The 14,037-nt window shown below is 39.4% G+C and overlaps 2 protein-coding genes across 5 annotated transcripts in view; one reads left to right on the top strand and one right to left on the bottom strand.

Annotated features, from left to right (window-relative positions):
* Positions 1-1,993, top strand: part of MAP7 (microtubule associated protein 7) — a 125,398-nt gene extending 123,405 nt beyond the window's left edge. For all 4 annotated transcript variants that reach the window (XM_069787245.1, XM_069787244.1, XM_069787246.1 and 1 more), the window contains one exon: positions 182-1,993. In XM_069787245.1, the coding sequence (XP_069643346.1) occupies positions 182-192 (11 nt within the window). In that variant the 3' untranslated portion in view covers positions 193-1,993. The remainder of the gene's footprint in view (positions 1-181) is intronic.
* The window catches only part of LOC104321317 (uncharacterized), a 36,204-nt gene continuing 22,924 nt past the window's right edge, over positions 758-14,037 (bottom strand). The window contains exons 11-15 of the mRNA XM_009923941.2: positions 10,266-10,394; positions 8,246-8,360; positions 7,187-7,321; positions 5,828-5,953; positions 758-4,949 (exon numbers count right to left, since the gene is read on the bottom strand). Of these exons, the coding sequence (XP_009922243.2) occupies positions 4,780-4,949; positions 5,828-5,953; positions 7,187-7,321; positions 8,246-8,360; positions 10,266-10,394 (675 nt within the window). The 3' untranslated portion in view covers positions 758-4,779. The remainder of the gene's footprint in view (positions 4,950-5,827; positions 5,954-7,186; positions 7,322-8,245; positions 8,361-10,265; positions 10,395-14,037) is intronic.

The raw sequence follows: 14,037 nt of genomic DNA on the forward strand, positions 1-14,037 counted from the left end.
GGATGGTAGGTAAACAAATACCAATTTAGCAGATTAAATTGGACTACCATTTTCTTTTTCTGTGGCTAGAAAATGTAAGGAAAATAATCTTACAATAAAATAATTGCGTAAATACATAGCATTTTGAAGTAAGCATTGTCACTCTTTGCTGACCTGTCATTTTTGATGCCTTTTGTTGTAGAAGTGATCTGATTGTTTCTTCTGAAGAACCAAAGGTGATATGAGCATCTCTGCAGTCAGTGGAGTTTCTTCCATGCTATGAAGGAGTGTTTTATTTTTTCTCTCCAGTTTTTTAAAGATTTATTGAATATCTTTTTTGGAAGGACTTTAGTAAAACCAGCAGAAGAAATGATGGGAATAGACTTGGATCACCTTTCTAATAGCTTTCATCACTAGAAAAATCATGCTTCACATGCATTACTTAATATGGCTTTTTCCAACAAGCTTTTTCTGTTAGTAAATGGATATTTCTGCATTCCTTAAGACACAAGACACTGGAATCTGAAAGCAATGGGCTGATTTGGGTGGTGGGACTGATTCTTTTTCTAAAAAGGTGGGTGTTGGTTTAAAAGGCATAATTGTAAAATTGGCAAAGAATCTTTTACACTTTGTGGTTCTAATACTTGAAAAATAAATACCTCATTGCTCTACAAGTAGAGTTAATGGGGTGTTTTATTTAAACCTGTTGGTTTAAATATTATTGCAGAGAACTCTAATTATAGGGGCAAAGTATAGGCTTCTGTATCAGGTTCTTGTAAATGTAATTCCTACAGGGACATTCTGTAAATTGAGACGTCACTATGATCTTCTCACATTTTCTCTAAAAACACAAAATAAGGCAGGTTTTAAAATGTGAAAATTTGAAAGCATTATTTTTTCATGGACAAGAGGAAAACCTATTGTTCTCCTAGATGATGTATTTATGAATTTTGTTCAGTACAGAAATAAATCCTTTAATTGAATAAATTAGAAAAATGTGGTAAAACAATACTGCAAACTTGATTTTTTTTTTTAGTTACATCCACGTTCACAATACTATAAAAGATGTGTACCCATATGGGCACACACGCAAGGAAGTACCTTGTTCTGAGTCCTGTAAATTGCTGCTTTTCCCAGTGATGGAAGACTTTGCCTTATCAGACTATTGAAGACTGTGTGAAACCTGAGATATTTGATTTTTGGATGATGAAGCAGGTCTAGGGATTTCTTGGTTTTGCTCGTTTCAGAGCAAATGGAAAACGGTCATTGTTTGTGTTTTTTATGTAGTGTGTGGTTTTTATAAAGCACTGCAGTTTGAATGATAAGAGGAGCAATGCAGGTTGCTTTCTCTTTAGTTTGATGCTGATTTCTACTGTCATTTTTCCATCCCTCACTTTTGGTTGCTATTGGACAGAACTGTAAAATCTTGCACCTTTTTGTGCTTTGATAAACAATGCTGTTACAGGCAGGGCTCACTCGAGGTATTTGAGTTTGAAGCACCAACCAGGGCTTGATGCATTGCTCACTGAAGTCGGTGAGCAGATCCTTGGCTAGTGGAAACGGAGGCTTATGGGGTTTCACTTCATGCTACCAGAGAATGTACCATTAAGGTTCCTGTACTTGCCTTTAGTGAGCGCTGAGCTAGGCCTCTAGGAAGCTGTGCAGAAAGTCTGCTAGGAGAAGAATTCCTCTGAGACAAAAGCTGAAGCGTTTTTGAAGAAGTGACTTTCTGCTGCTGCCAAGTGTTCATCTTGTACAGGAGATGGGATAAAAGCAATGGAAATGCAATGGAAAAGAGACTTCATCTGCCAGAATGTATATGGAAGGGAAAAAACAGCCATTCAGTGAGAATGCTTTCAAGAGCAGCTTGCGACACAGTAAAATAAATTGGGTTCCTTTCTTGCTTTCTTTAGTTTTCCATGTACACAGCCACAATAGTGTCCAAAATATGTAGTTTTTCTTTAAACCTATATATAGCATGTAAGTACCAAATAAAACTTGTTTGAAATATTTACTTCTATTTATATTTTCATTTTTCTTGCAAACTTGAAACAGGAGTCAATCTGTGATGGAAAACTCTTCTTGCTACTCCTGGTCTGCTTAAAACTTTTCTTCAGGTTTCCTTTAATCTCTTTACTAGAAAATCAGTACAGGGCCACTTACAGCTAGAAACAGAGCAAAGAAATAGCCACTAAGATTTAGCTTCAGTTTTAAGTTTGAGGATTCATTTAGGCTCAGGTTTAAATTATGCTGATCAGGTTTTGTGAGACTTCAGAATGCTTGTTTCACTGTTTGCAGCACAGAGATAAAGAGCCTGCTTCATTTCTCATGTGTGGTGTTTTGGGTTTTTTGTTGTTTTTTTTTTCCTAACCAGACTGCAGTAAAAATTTATAACTGTATTCATTACGGGTTTGCTTCAAATGAGAGAGAAATTTTCCTCCATTTCAAGGGCCCCACATACAAACTAAAAGCTGAGGAACTGGGAGTAGAATTAGGTGTATGAATCAAAAAAACCACAACCCACTAAAAAAAATGAATTGAAATTTTAAGTTTTGGTTTAAGCCACTTTAAATGCATGGAAAAATAGTTTTTCTGTTGAATGTTCTTGATAATAAAATACGGTATCGAACGAAGGCCAGCTCCTTTGCCTGCTATTGCAATGGTTTTTGTTGTTTGTACTGTTGGAGGCAACACTTAACTACTCGGTGAGGTAGAGCTAGCAACTGTAGGAGCCACAGATGGCTACTCTGAAGTTACGGAGTAGTAACCTTTCACAGCAGGTAGACTGTGCTTTGGAAAGACTCAGCTCCTTGCTTATGTCTTAACAGCACAACATAAATGCTTACAGGGATGACATTCAGTGAGTTTAGTTCAGTACATTCACAACTACTGGGCTGTTCACCTTTAGCTTTGCTTGTCTCATCTCCTCATTCCTGATGAAGAACGCTTTGTTGTTTTCCTTCTTGCTAGGACCTTAAAAGTATTGTTTGCAATTAAATACCTAAGAAAAACACACAGATTCTAATGCCATTGCTTAATATTGCACTGATTTTCCTTTTGGGAAATGATCTAAAGTCACCCAAGGAGGTGGCCTGAAGTTTGAGATTTTCTGGTTTTGTTCCTAGCTGTGTCATTCAGCTCTTTGTAGTCTTCTGTTTTAATAAGCCCAACTGCCGACAGCTGAGCACATGGGTCTTTCACATAAGATTTCAAAAGAAAATTTCTGTCACACATGAATATTGAAAATGCTTTAGAACTGTTTTATCTGAAGTCTCTGTCTACCCTGTTCTTTAACAGGCCTTTTTACTGCACTGCAGAGAGGCTTTTGAGTGTGTTTTTGGTTGGACTTTTTTTAAACAGTACTATTGGAGAGAACTTGCAGTTATTAAAAGGAATCATTAGCAGAAATGCTGCTCCCAAGCACCAAAACTAACCTTAGAGATTTGGGCCACAGTAAAATGCAATGTTGAACTCTTAGTTATAACAGAATAATTTTTTTTTTAAATTTCTCTAAAGCTTTACATGCATGTACGAATTATACCATGGTCAGAAGTACCTCAAAACACAGGAAACTCTTCTGACGTGTTTTTGTGAGAAACTCTGCTACCTGGGAGCAGATGTTTCCCAGAAGAGTGATTCCAAAATTTTAGTATTCCAGCCAGTTCAGCATGAATCTCCAGCCAGATTCTTGTATTTAAAAACAAGTGTATTGATCAAAGGTGGAATTGGATTACTAATAGATGATGATGATTATTATTATTATTAGATTACTGTTCTATTACAAATTAAAACCTACATTAAAAAACTAGTGCCCCATACTTTCAAGGCTCTGTGCTACATTTTTTTCCTGAAAAATACTGTTTTGATTTACTAAAAGGTCTGTGAGACAGACTCTGCCTCTGGAGGAAAGGGGAGGGGAGGTTGTTCAGTATCCTGTATACATGCAAGAAAATGAGTTGAATTTAAACATACTACTACTTTTTTTGTTCTTTAAGTCCTTTTAAAATGAAATATCAATATCAATATTTAAAATCAATTCCTAATTTTGCCAGCTTTATTCACTTTCCCCCTGTTGCAAGTACCTTTGGAAATTTACCATTTGCAGAACACAGATTTCTGTATTCAAACACGTCTCACCCAAATCTTTCATGGTAGCTGCTATATTCTGAACATGCTCTATCCAATATTTACCTGCCTCAGTGTGTCTTTGCTTTTCTGCTGGTGAGTAGTGCCTACAGTGTATGCAAGGATCAGCCTTAAGGCTTGCTCTACTCTTGTTTCTTACAAATTTCTTGCATTTTCTCTGAGTTGTCCCTCAGCAGTTACTTCCTGTAGTAACCTGTTAGTAGTTTGCTACCTTTATAGTATGTGTTAATTCAGTTATTTTCTAAACTCAGGTTCCTGGAGTGTGCTCTGAAATAAGGGACATGGAACAGAAATAAAATAAAGATGAATGCAGAGGAACCTGTGTGCTTGAGAGATGCCTCTTCAGTAGAATCAGCCTGTTAAGTGAATAAAACCTCATGAATACAGCCCGAGTTTTTTGGAGGGGGAGTGAGGAAACTAAAAACAAACCATGAAAGATTACCCAAGCATAACAGATGTTTTCCAAACAGTTGGGAGGAAGGTAGCTGTAGTCCTCAAGCACACTTAAGCAGCCAGCCAAAGTGTTCAAAGGATTGTTTTTTTGACCTGCTCCGATTCTTGTTATCGGAACATCTCTTTTGTATGATGAAACTGTAACTAGCAGGAAAACTTTAACTACAGGAACCAATGAGAAGAATTGGCTTCTCTGAAAGTTCAGGCTCTTGGATCTGGTAAGTTTTCATAAGCCATGCAGCTTAAATATGAACTGTCTTCGTGGCAAATAGCTGCCCTAAGGAGCTCTTGAGTTTCTTCTGTTTGTTGACGGACTTGCTCAAGGAGTTTGGCCATTTGGCTTTTTCTGAATGCTAATGAAAATTCTGGATCTGAAGAGGAAAAACAAGTGTTAGGCAACCTACTGTTTTTTCCCTGTATTTTAATGTAGATGCTTAGAAAGCTTCTATTTCAGGTTAGATACTGTTGATGGTTCTTACTACAGTGTAAAGTATAGAGAAGTTAGAACAATATTCTACTACCATGCAAAGCAGATACTAATTCAGTTTTCATCCCTACGACCATACAATATTGTCTGCTGCTAAATTCTCCTGATCCAGGTGTCTAAAGCTCAGTTGCCATATTCAGCCTTCTGCAATAGGTGCATATCAGGATGTAGCAGGGTCTTGGCTCTGGCTCTATATATGTGAAGATACACACTATATACATTTATTACCATATTATAGCTCTCATCTGTACTCAACTTCTACCTAAAACAAAAAAAAAACCTAATCAAAAATAGAAAAAAATCAACAGAATCATAATATTAAAAAGACGTGAGACTTCCCAGCTTTAATACTAGCTCATCATGCGATTTGCTTATTTGCTTGCTCTATCAAAATAAACTAAAATCATATTTGAAAAGCATTTAGGCTGCATCTAGTGCCAAACATTCTTATATTAGATAAAACCATCTGTACCTGAAGTCCTGTTTCCCCGCTGGTCAGAAAGCCTTTAGTTTTAAAGCAAGCAAACAAGCAAAGAAACCCCCTGCCTTTATCACAAAATATTCTTCATTATTTAAAAACACGTAAGGTAACAGCTACCCTTGAGATTATTCCATTCCTTTTAAGTGAGCGGAGCTAGTCCCCTGAGGAAGTTGCCTGGCATTGTCACTTCTGTGACGGAGCAGTGCCCGTTGTTCGCTGCTGATAGGAGCCGGCAGTGCCTGGCAGCACCCCGGGGGCTCAGCCCAGCGGGAAGGACATACCTTCTCGCAGTCTGCAGAATGTAGAGATGCCCAGCTGCTGAAAGCGAATCTCTTGGTGAGTAAGAAAGTTCTTGAGGTAGGCCTGAATTTCTCTGGTGTGACTCTTCAGCAAAAGCATCATTTTTTCTGCATAAATGGGAGAACCACTGGAGATCAATAGGAGCCTTTAAAACACTTTGAAAACTGATTTTTGTAACAATTAATGACTCGTCCAACTTCACCTACAAGCAACGCTACTGCAAAGAATGACAAAGGACTTGCATGTACTACAGCCTCTGACGGTATCGCTGAATCTTGAGGTAAATAAAATGCTGAGTGGGCTGCTGTGCTAGAAAGCTGGTCCTTGTGCAAGGTGCATGCTGATTTACGGACTGATCAGCTGGTCATGCTAACCGATCCATGAAGCGATTATGCTGTTGGACTCTATTCACTACTTAAGAATCTGCTCTGTTGCAAATCCTTGATGGTAGAATTGAAACAGGTTTGCGTTTTCACTTATTGGAGACTCATGAGCGACTTCAGTTTCTCTCACATCTAAGGATTAAAATCTAACCATGCTTTTCTAGAGAACGTGGCAAGAATTATCTGAACACCTTTTTCCTTGTGAGTCTTAAAGGTTCTCAGCTGCATGGGACAAGTATATTAAGCATAAAGCTGTTTGTTTTCTGCAGGTAAAAATAATGCTTTTCTAATTCTCTCTCACTGAAATTTAAAAAAATACAGGCTACATTCTTAAAAGCCACTTTGCTTCACCGCTCCTGCTAATCTAGTCTAGAATTACAACAGCAGCGTTTTGTTCATCAAGATGCTTTCCTCTTGCTTGTCAGGGAGCAGAGGTGATCCAAAATTTTGGAACACAACCACCCCATTGAAATTGTCTCTACCAACCTCTGCTCCTATCTGCAGGGAATGCCATCACATTGTATATGCTGAGAAGGAGGCTCAAACAGAAAGATGCAACAGTGACTCATCTGAAACATGTTCTCATTTTTCCCTTGGTACTTTATGGTCTCCCACCTCCCTACTTAAGTTGTTTTTTAAGGACCATAGCATTGGCTGCAGACTAGCCCTGCAGAATGGTAGTGCTTGAAGCAGGCAACAAACACTTGAATCAGGTCTTTATGGTCCATTTTCATCCCTGGGCTTTCTCGTGCACTCAAGCACTGTTTTATGTGTATTTCAGGGGTGACTGTAGGTACTTTTATGCTAATAAATTTGTAGAGACCAGATGGAGGATGCTATAGGAATGTTAAAAGGTTGTTCAGTGCCTGACAGTTCACTCCTTTGGGAAAAGGCTCATTTCATTCCAGACAGCCATAAATCTCTTTGAAAGCATAGTTAATGCTGTGTGACAGTTACCATGACCTATCATGTGCTGGATGATGGAGGCAGCTTGAAAGGATGGCTCAGTATGTTCCACTTGGCCAGCCAGTCTCACCAAGCACTTTGTCAAGGGCTCATCCATCCATTGGACCATGCATAACGTGGCTCCTTCTGGAAGACAGACAGACAAGAGAGTAGTCTGTAAACAGAAACTCCGGTGTCGAAGAAATGAAGGTGAGAGGTCTACCAGAAACAATACTGCCTAAATAGGAAATCCTTCATGCAGCTGGAGAAGCAACGTAAGTGCTGAACTTGTGCAATAAGTATGTTTAGGTTGTAAAAAAGGACCATGTCCTGAGGTTATGCTCTCCGTAAGGTAGGGCCATGGATTTGATTCACAGAAAGGCTGGTGGATTTTTATTTTGTTGGGTTTGTGTTCTGAAAGAATGAATCACTTTATGTACGAGATCTGCTATTGCCTAGTCGGCTCAGTCTGTCCAGCAGCTGCTGGGCACCTCTTGCAAAATTAAATGTGACATGTCACCAGTTGCATGGCAGTTACACCAGATACATAAGACGAAATGTTTGACAGACAATATCCAATGCTGGGGCAGGCTGGGAAAATTTACACTGGTCCTTTCTGCCATGAGGAGTGCTGTACCTTCCACTGGTGCTAATTTGGGATTTCTTATAAAATCTATGTGTAAAACTTTTAAAGAGAAAGGGCCACTTTGTATTTTAGTCTTTTTCTCTTCTTATATTAGTTTCTGCTTTCATGAAATTAATTCAGCCAGAGAAACTGGGCGATGTTACAAAGAAAAGTAGACAGGCCCTGTACGGCAGTAAAATTCAGGACAAAGAATTTTGAATAAAAATTCTAAGCAGTTCAACAGGAAAAAGTGCAAACAATGAAGCCCATGTGTCCTGCCAGCGAGTTGGATCTTGTTCTTCTTGAAGCTTACAGCAAAACTCCCAGTGAATTTAAAGGGAAAGACCCGGGCTGTATGTGCACCTGCGCTTCATCTCCTATTAGGATTAATGAAGGATAGGTACAGTTCTCAGATTAAGCCATTTATGGTGCGGTTGCTTCCCTACCTTGCTTTGCTAGTTCAGCAAGGCAAGACGTCACATAATGAAGAGAGTCTTCTTGAGTGTCGATAGAAAGCATGGTCTGGAGGAGACCTTGAACACATGGACTCTCAATGATTCTCTGCAACAAGAGAGAGATTCATGTTTAGCATTTTCATTACGTTTTAGTGTTGTATGACTTGAGAAGTACTGAATAACTCTCAGCAATAACTCTGAGCTCAAAGAATTTCCTGACCTATTGCTGCTGTACCAGGCTGTATGTTAGTATTAAGCTGTCATTTGCTCAAGTCTTGCTGCAGAGGTGATTAAGCTGAGTGCTACAGGACAGAGCACTGGGAAATGTGCAAGGTTTTCAGTTTCTTTTCTTTGCCTCCAGGGCTCTGAAAACTTTCTGGTGTTGAAATGCTCTAATCTGCAGAAATATGAGATGACCTCTCACTAGCAAAGGTGAGTTCTGTTTCTGGAGAGAAATGTTATGAATTAAGCTTTGCTGTGCATCCCTTATCTTTTAGGTTGAATCTGTGCTGGGATATATATTTTACAGACCGAGTTGAAAACAGATAGGAGACTCAGCCCGTGCTGACCTGGATTAATAGCACATGACACCAAAGCATGAGTCCTGAATGAGTCACCTGAAGGTGACTGGTTACTAGTGAAGTTGAATCACAAAGTCATCAGCTCTCTGGGAGGTCCTACTAATGGAAGCTGCTCACACCTCCATAAGGGAGCTCAGGTGTCTATCAACAAAAGGGAGTTATCTTTTTTTGTGTGCTCCTTTTATGTTGCAGGTTTTTAACTTGCTGCTTAAGAGGTTGAAGCTGGATTCAAGACTGCTGCCTTTCAAGCTCCCACACTCTGTTCATGTCCTGCTGGCACAAAACCAACACTTTTTTCCTCTTGTGCCAAGGACTCTTATGTGTTTTAGGGACGGTTCCCTGGAACTGACCCTGGAAACCTGGCACTCCCAGTCATGTCTATGGATGCACTTGTGCAGTGAGAGCTAAATACTCTATACGATATAAAGCTTTAGGAAGGTGAACCAGCTCCCTGCTGATAACAGAATAAAGTCACAGAATTTAAGCAAAAAACATGGTAATCTTTTTAAAGCAAACTTTGAAAGGATGGTCCATTTTTACTCTTACTGTGGGCTTTGAGTTTGAGGGAATCTATTTCCCTGCAAAAATTGATTTCACAACTATCAGAAATTTTTATCTTAGTATAAGTGAAAAAAAAAATTGGAAAAGGTTTTCCTTTTGGCTAGTTTAAATCTCTAGAACTAGTGGTAACTGGATCATGAACACAGAGGAAAAAAAAGGAACTGAGTCTCAAAAAGTGTGTGCTAGAAAGTGGGGCAAAGCAGCAACAAGGATTTAGGTGGGTTTTTTTCCCCAATATTGATTGTTACTAGTGGCACTGTTTGAACAAGGTACTCTTAAAAGGCAAGGAGAAAGGAAGTGCATCTGTGGATATGGATCTCATTAGAAGCAAAGTCAGCAACGGAGATCTTTATAGCAACTTGGCACAACTAGTACCTTGCCAAACAGGCAAAATGTACATCAGTAGCTGGGGTTATATTTAACAAACTGGGAGTGAAAATAGAGCAGTGTTGAACATCATAAGTGGATAACTAAGGGCAGCCAAAGAGTGAGAGTTAGGAAATAAGGATTCAGTTTCTAACAAACTTCAGATTTTCCTGGATGGTTCCTTTAATTAGTATGAAATGTCTTTGCTAGAAGTACTTTATACCTATGATGCAGTCATTCAAATTAGGTAACCACATCACACGTAGGAAAAATTAGACATTTCTTATTTTCATTAGCATTTTTGTATTGTATTGGAAAAATATAAATAAAACCCCCTTTCATTATGGCACATCAGGTCCTTTTGTTCCTACACATTTTGTGCAGAGTATCCTTGGCATGTGTTTCATTTAAAAAAAAAATCTTTCTGTGGGTAATGCTGATTTGATGTAAATAAAACTGCAACCTCCCAGGGTATAGTTCAGTGAAAAATATTGGGTACATACCTGTCTGTTTTTGGAAAGGCTCAGGTTTTTGATGATACAAGCAGTATGGCCAACAATCACAGGGTCTGTTTTATGCGCTGACAGTAGCATTCCCAGGCTCTGTAGCAGCTTGACACATGCCAGAGTGTCCTGAGAATAGCAACCGGTATCTCAATTACATCCAGTATGGACAACACAATGCAACTTTGCAGCAAACTATAGATAGATAGATCTTAGCTCTGAAAGAAGAGCATTACTTAGCTCATTTAAACCAGTGGTGTAGTGACTGGGTCCAGTAGTTTTTTTCTCTCAAAATATGATTTACTGACTGGCACTGATCTACAGAACACTTGCTATGGAAAGCTGGAGTCTTTAAGGTCTGGTAGTTTATTTTTGTTTGCATCAAATGCTTCCCAGAGGTTGTCGGTAGTCAGGGGAAGGACACGTGATCCTGACTGGAAGGAGAAGTGGTCAGGGTAGGTGTAAAAGGCAAAAGTACATGGTGAAGTAGCAGCAGCAGTGTGTCCTTCAGTACCTCAGCAATTTACCTCGCCTACAATAACGGACTGTATGTTTAGATCAGTTCGTGATCAGGCACCACTTTAGTAACATGTTCTGAACAGCATCTTCTGAGTTTATATGTACATTTCTCTGCTGCTTGATGGATATTTTAGAGGGACTTTACTGAGTACCTCTCTCTCTGAATGTAGTCTTCCTCCAGTTACCACTAATATTAATTGAATCAGATCTTCTGAGTTTGGATTACTGCCCAGGTAATTTCTTCAATAGCAGTATGGATTAAGGGGGCGCTGCTGTTTATAAAAGAAACCTGATCTCAGCAGGCTTTGGGTTAGGTCTCTTCTCTTGGGAGCGTTTTTTCTTTCAGTCTCTTTCCCTTATGAATTTGAGTTCTTTATGCAGTTCTTATGTTTCTTTGCAATGAACTATATTATTTGTGCTACTTAGAAATTGAGACACATTAGCAAGAGTGTTCAATATAAAAAAAATCATTGGTCCTACATCAAGTTGAGAAAAACTGCATAATTCTGAAACCTGTGAAATGGCAGGATCACTGAAGCAGTGATGAAAGGCAGATGTCTTTAAAAAATAGTTTAACTTACATCTTTCTTTTACTTAGGTTAAATTGTAAAAGTGTATCTTATTTAATATCAGCTGACATCTTCACTTATGTTCATTTTAAGCACTGTCACAGCCAGCAATCCTAAAATAAAACATGAAAATAGATGGAGAGGGCAGTGCTATGCCTAAACTCAGGGCATTAAAAAAATCCTATATGCAGATATGGCTGTAAATTTTCACTGGTTTTATTTTTCCTTCTCTTCAAAGGCAGAAATAATATAATTTTAGATAATCTAATTAAATTACCATTAATGACTGTTTTCTGTGGTTTTGGCCCAAGTGTCCTCTTTTCTCTGTAATCTCATCAACTACAGTACCCTTATTTGATTTGCTACAGCCTGGGAGGACGAAATTTTCTATGGACTGTAAATGAACTTTCTAATATACAATGACTTCCCTGCCAAGCTCTGCTGTTTGTTTAGGATCTACATTAGCAAGTGACAGTACTTTAAATTTTGCTGAACCTCTTTTTTGGCTGGCATATGGCTGGGATCCAGATTTTGTTTTTTGGCTCAATCCTGCACAGCACAAGAGAATCATGAGAAAACTCTGAGTGAAAATGGATTGGGTGGTTCAGGTGGATGCTGATCTAACTTCTCCCAAGATTAAAAAAAAAAAAAAAAAAAAGGCAAGGAAAATCATTCCAGCAGCAACTGTGCTTACAGTCACAATGCTGCACTCGTACCCTTTAGCCAGGGATTTCTTGCTAAGACAAATATTATCCCCTGTTTACTAGGTAGCAAGATGGGAAGGCAAAGTTATTTTGTACCTGGAGTGGAAAGTCAGTGGCATCATCTGGAGTAGACAGACTCCTGCCACCCTGACTTCCATGTCTTTGCTCAAAGGAACATGATTTAAAAGGCTGTTTTTTCACAAAGCCTTACTCTTTCTTTAGTGTTTCAGGGTTGGACTGTCCTTGGGAGAACTGAATGAAATTCCTCCTGCAAGAAGGAAGTTTTCCAGCGCTTGCTGGGAATTGCTGTCAACAGCCTGGCCAGGGGATCGCAAAAAAAGGGGTTTAAGCAGGGAGAGGAGCTCCTGTGAAGCATTCCTGGGTGTTTGCTTCATGGTAACGAAAGGGCAGATGAATTCTGCCCTATTGTATCCTGGGTAGTATTTGTAATAATTCAAGCATCACTTGACTTGGTTGTAAAGGTTAGCTTTGTTTGGTGGTTTGTTTTGCAACAGCTGTTCCCATGGAGAATTCCCTCTTTCACTCATGGAGAATTCAGCCTGAGTTAAAGAAACCTTGAAAAGATTTGAAAAACAGGCCAGAAAAGGCATGGAGGTGGGGAGGCAGGATATGAGTAAGGAGAGGTCAGTCTCTTCTCAGAGTGCCCAGGGCTCACTCACACAAAGCAGCAACTGTGAGTAGTCAGGGACAGCCGTGTTTGCTCACTAAAACAAATTCTGACATGTAGATACTTCTCACTGGAGAATAAACCCTCAAGGGCGATGCTTCGTTTTCCAGCCTCCTGCTGCTGACCCTTTTCCCCCGTGAAGGACAGGCTGTTTCACTCCTGGTGTAACAAGGCTCAGCTCCCTGTGCCTTTGTTCCCACTGACACTGCGCCGTGCCCTTTGTAGCTGGGGCTCTGAAGCACTGGTAAAGACACGTTTCAGGATCGAGGAGGAAAAGAGTTGCGGGTACTCTTTGCTGGGAGAACAAAAAGTGCAAATGGTGTTTGGGGGCAAGAAAAGCAAATGCGAGCGAGGACAATGTTCCACCATAATGTCTCATACCGAGTAACATTTTTACTGTGCAAATAGCCCCCGACTAACTTAATGCATTTCAGTTGTAAGCTTGTTGAGAGCAAATTGTGTTTTGATTGCATGAGGCAGTCTGACAAGCAATGAGGACGTTTGGTGCTAATGCAGCCAGCACAAAACCTCTGAAGCCACAGTGCCTTTGAAAAGCTCTGTGCTCTAGTTGCTGCTTCCCAGGCATTGAGCTTACCCATTTTTTCCATCATGTCCCACAGTTAAGAGGAGGTGCAATTTGGTTTGTACTGTGCTGTGTATGTGCAACTGAGGTATAAGGCACCAGGCTTCCAATACCCAGAGGAAATTTCAAGTCAGACTGAGTGTATTTCAGCCACAAGAAGCATCTAAGCCCAGCTGTGGTTACTCAAACTGTCTGTCACTACTGCTTAAAGTAATGTGGCAGAAAAGGTTCTCACATTTTTTTGATATCTACCCAAACTCTGACTCTCTTAAAAGGTTATTGTTAGCTTAAGACACCTATCAAAAACCTTACATATCCATGTTCCTAAGGATGTCTTTAATTACTGTAATGGAAAAGCACATTTAATCATAATAATAATTTGTCAGTTGCTACTTACTGGTTTTGCTGTTTTATGTGGAGGATGAAAGTGCAGCAGGAGTGTCTGTTTTGTTTATTTGCTGTAGTTTATTTCTAGTCAGACTTCTTCATGTATTTGCATAGTGTTGCACTGTTAATGGTGGTGTTTACCCTGAACGTGGGCAAAAGAACCGTTCTGTAACTAAGGACTTGAGGATACACAGGAAAAGTCCTAGTGAATTAGCTAAAGATAGATAGGATTTCAAACTGTATTAGTCCCCCTTGCTGTCTTGATCCTAATTCAAAAGATGTTAAATTTATGCAAATGTACTTTTGAATAACTGTCCATATA

This window comes from Haliaeetus albicilla, chromosome 7, assembly GCF_947461875.1.
Source record: "Haliaeetus albicilla chromosome 7, bHalAlb1.1, whole genome shotgun sequence".
In the NCBI taxonomy this organism is placed as follows: Eukaryota; Metazoa; Chordata; class Aves; order Accipitriformes; family Accipitridae; genus Haliaeetus; species Haliaeetus albicilla.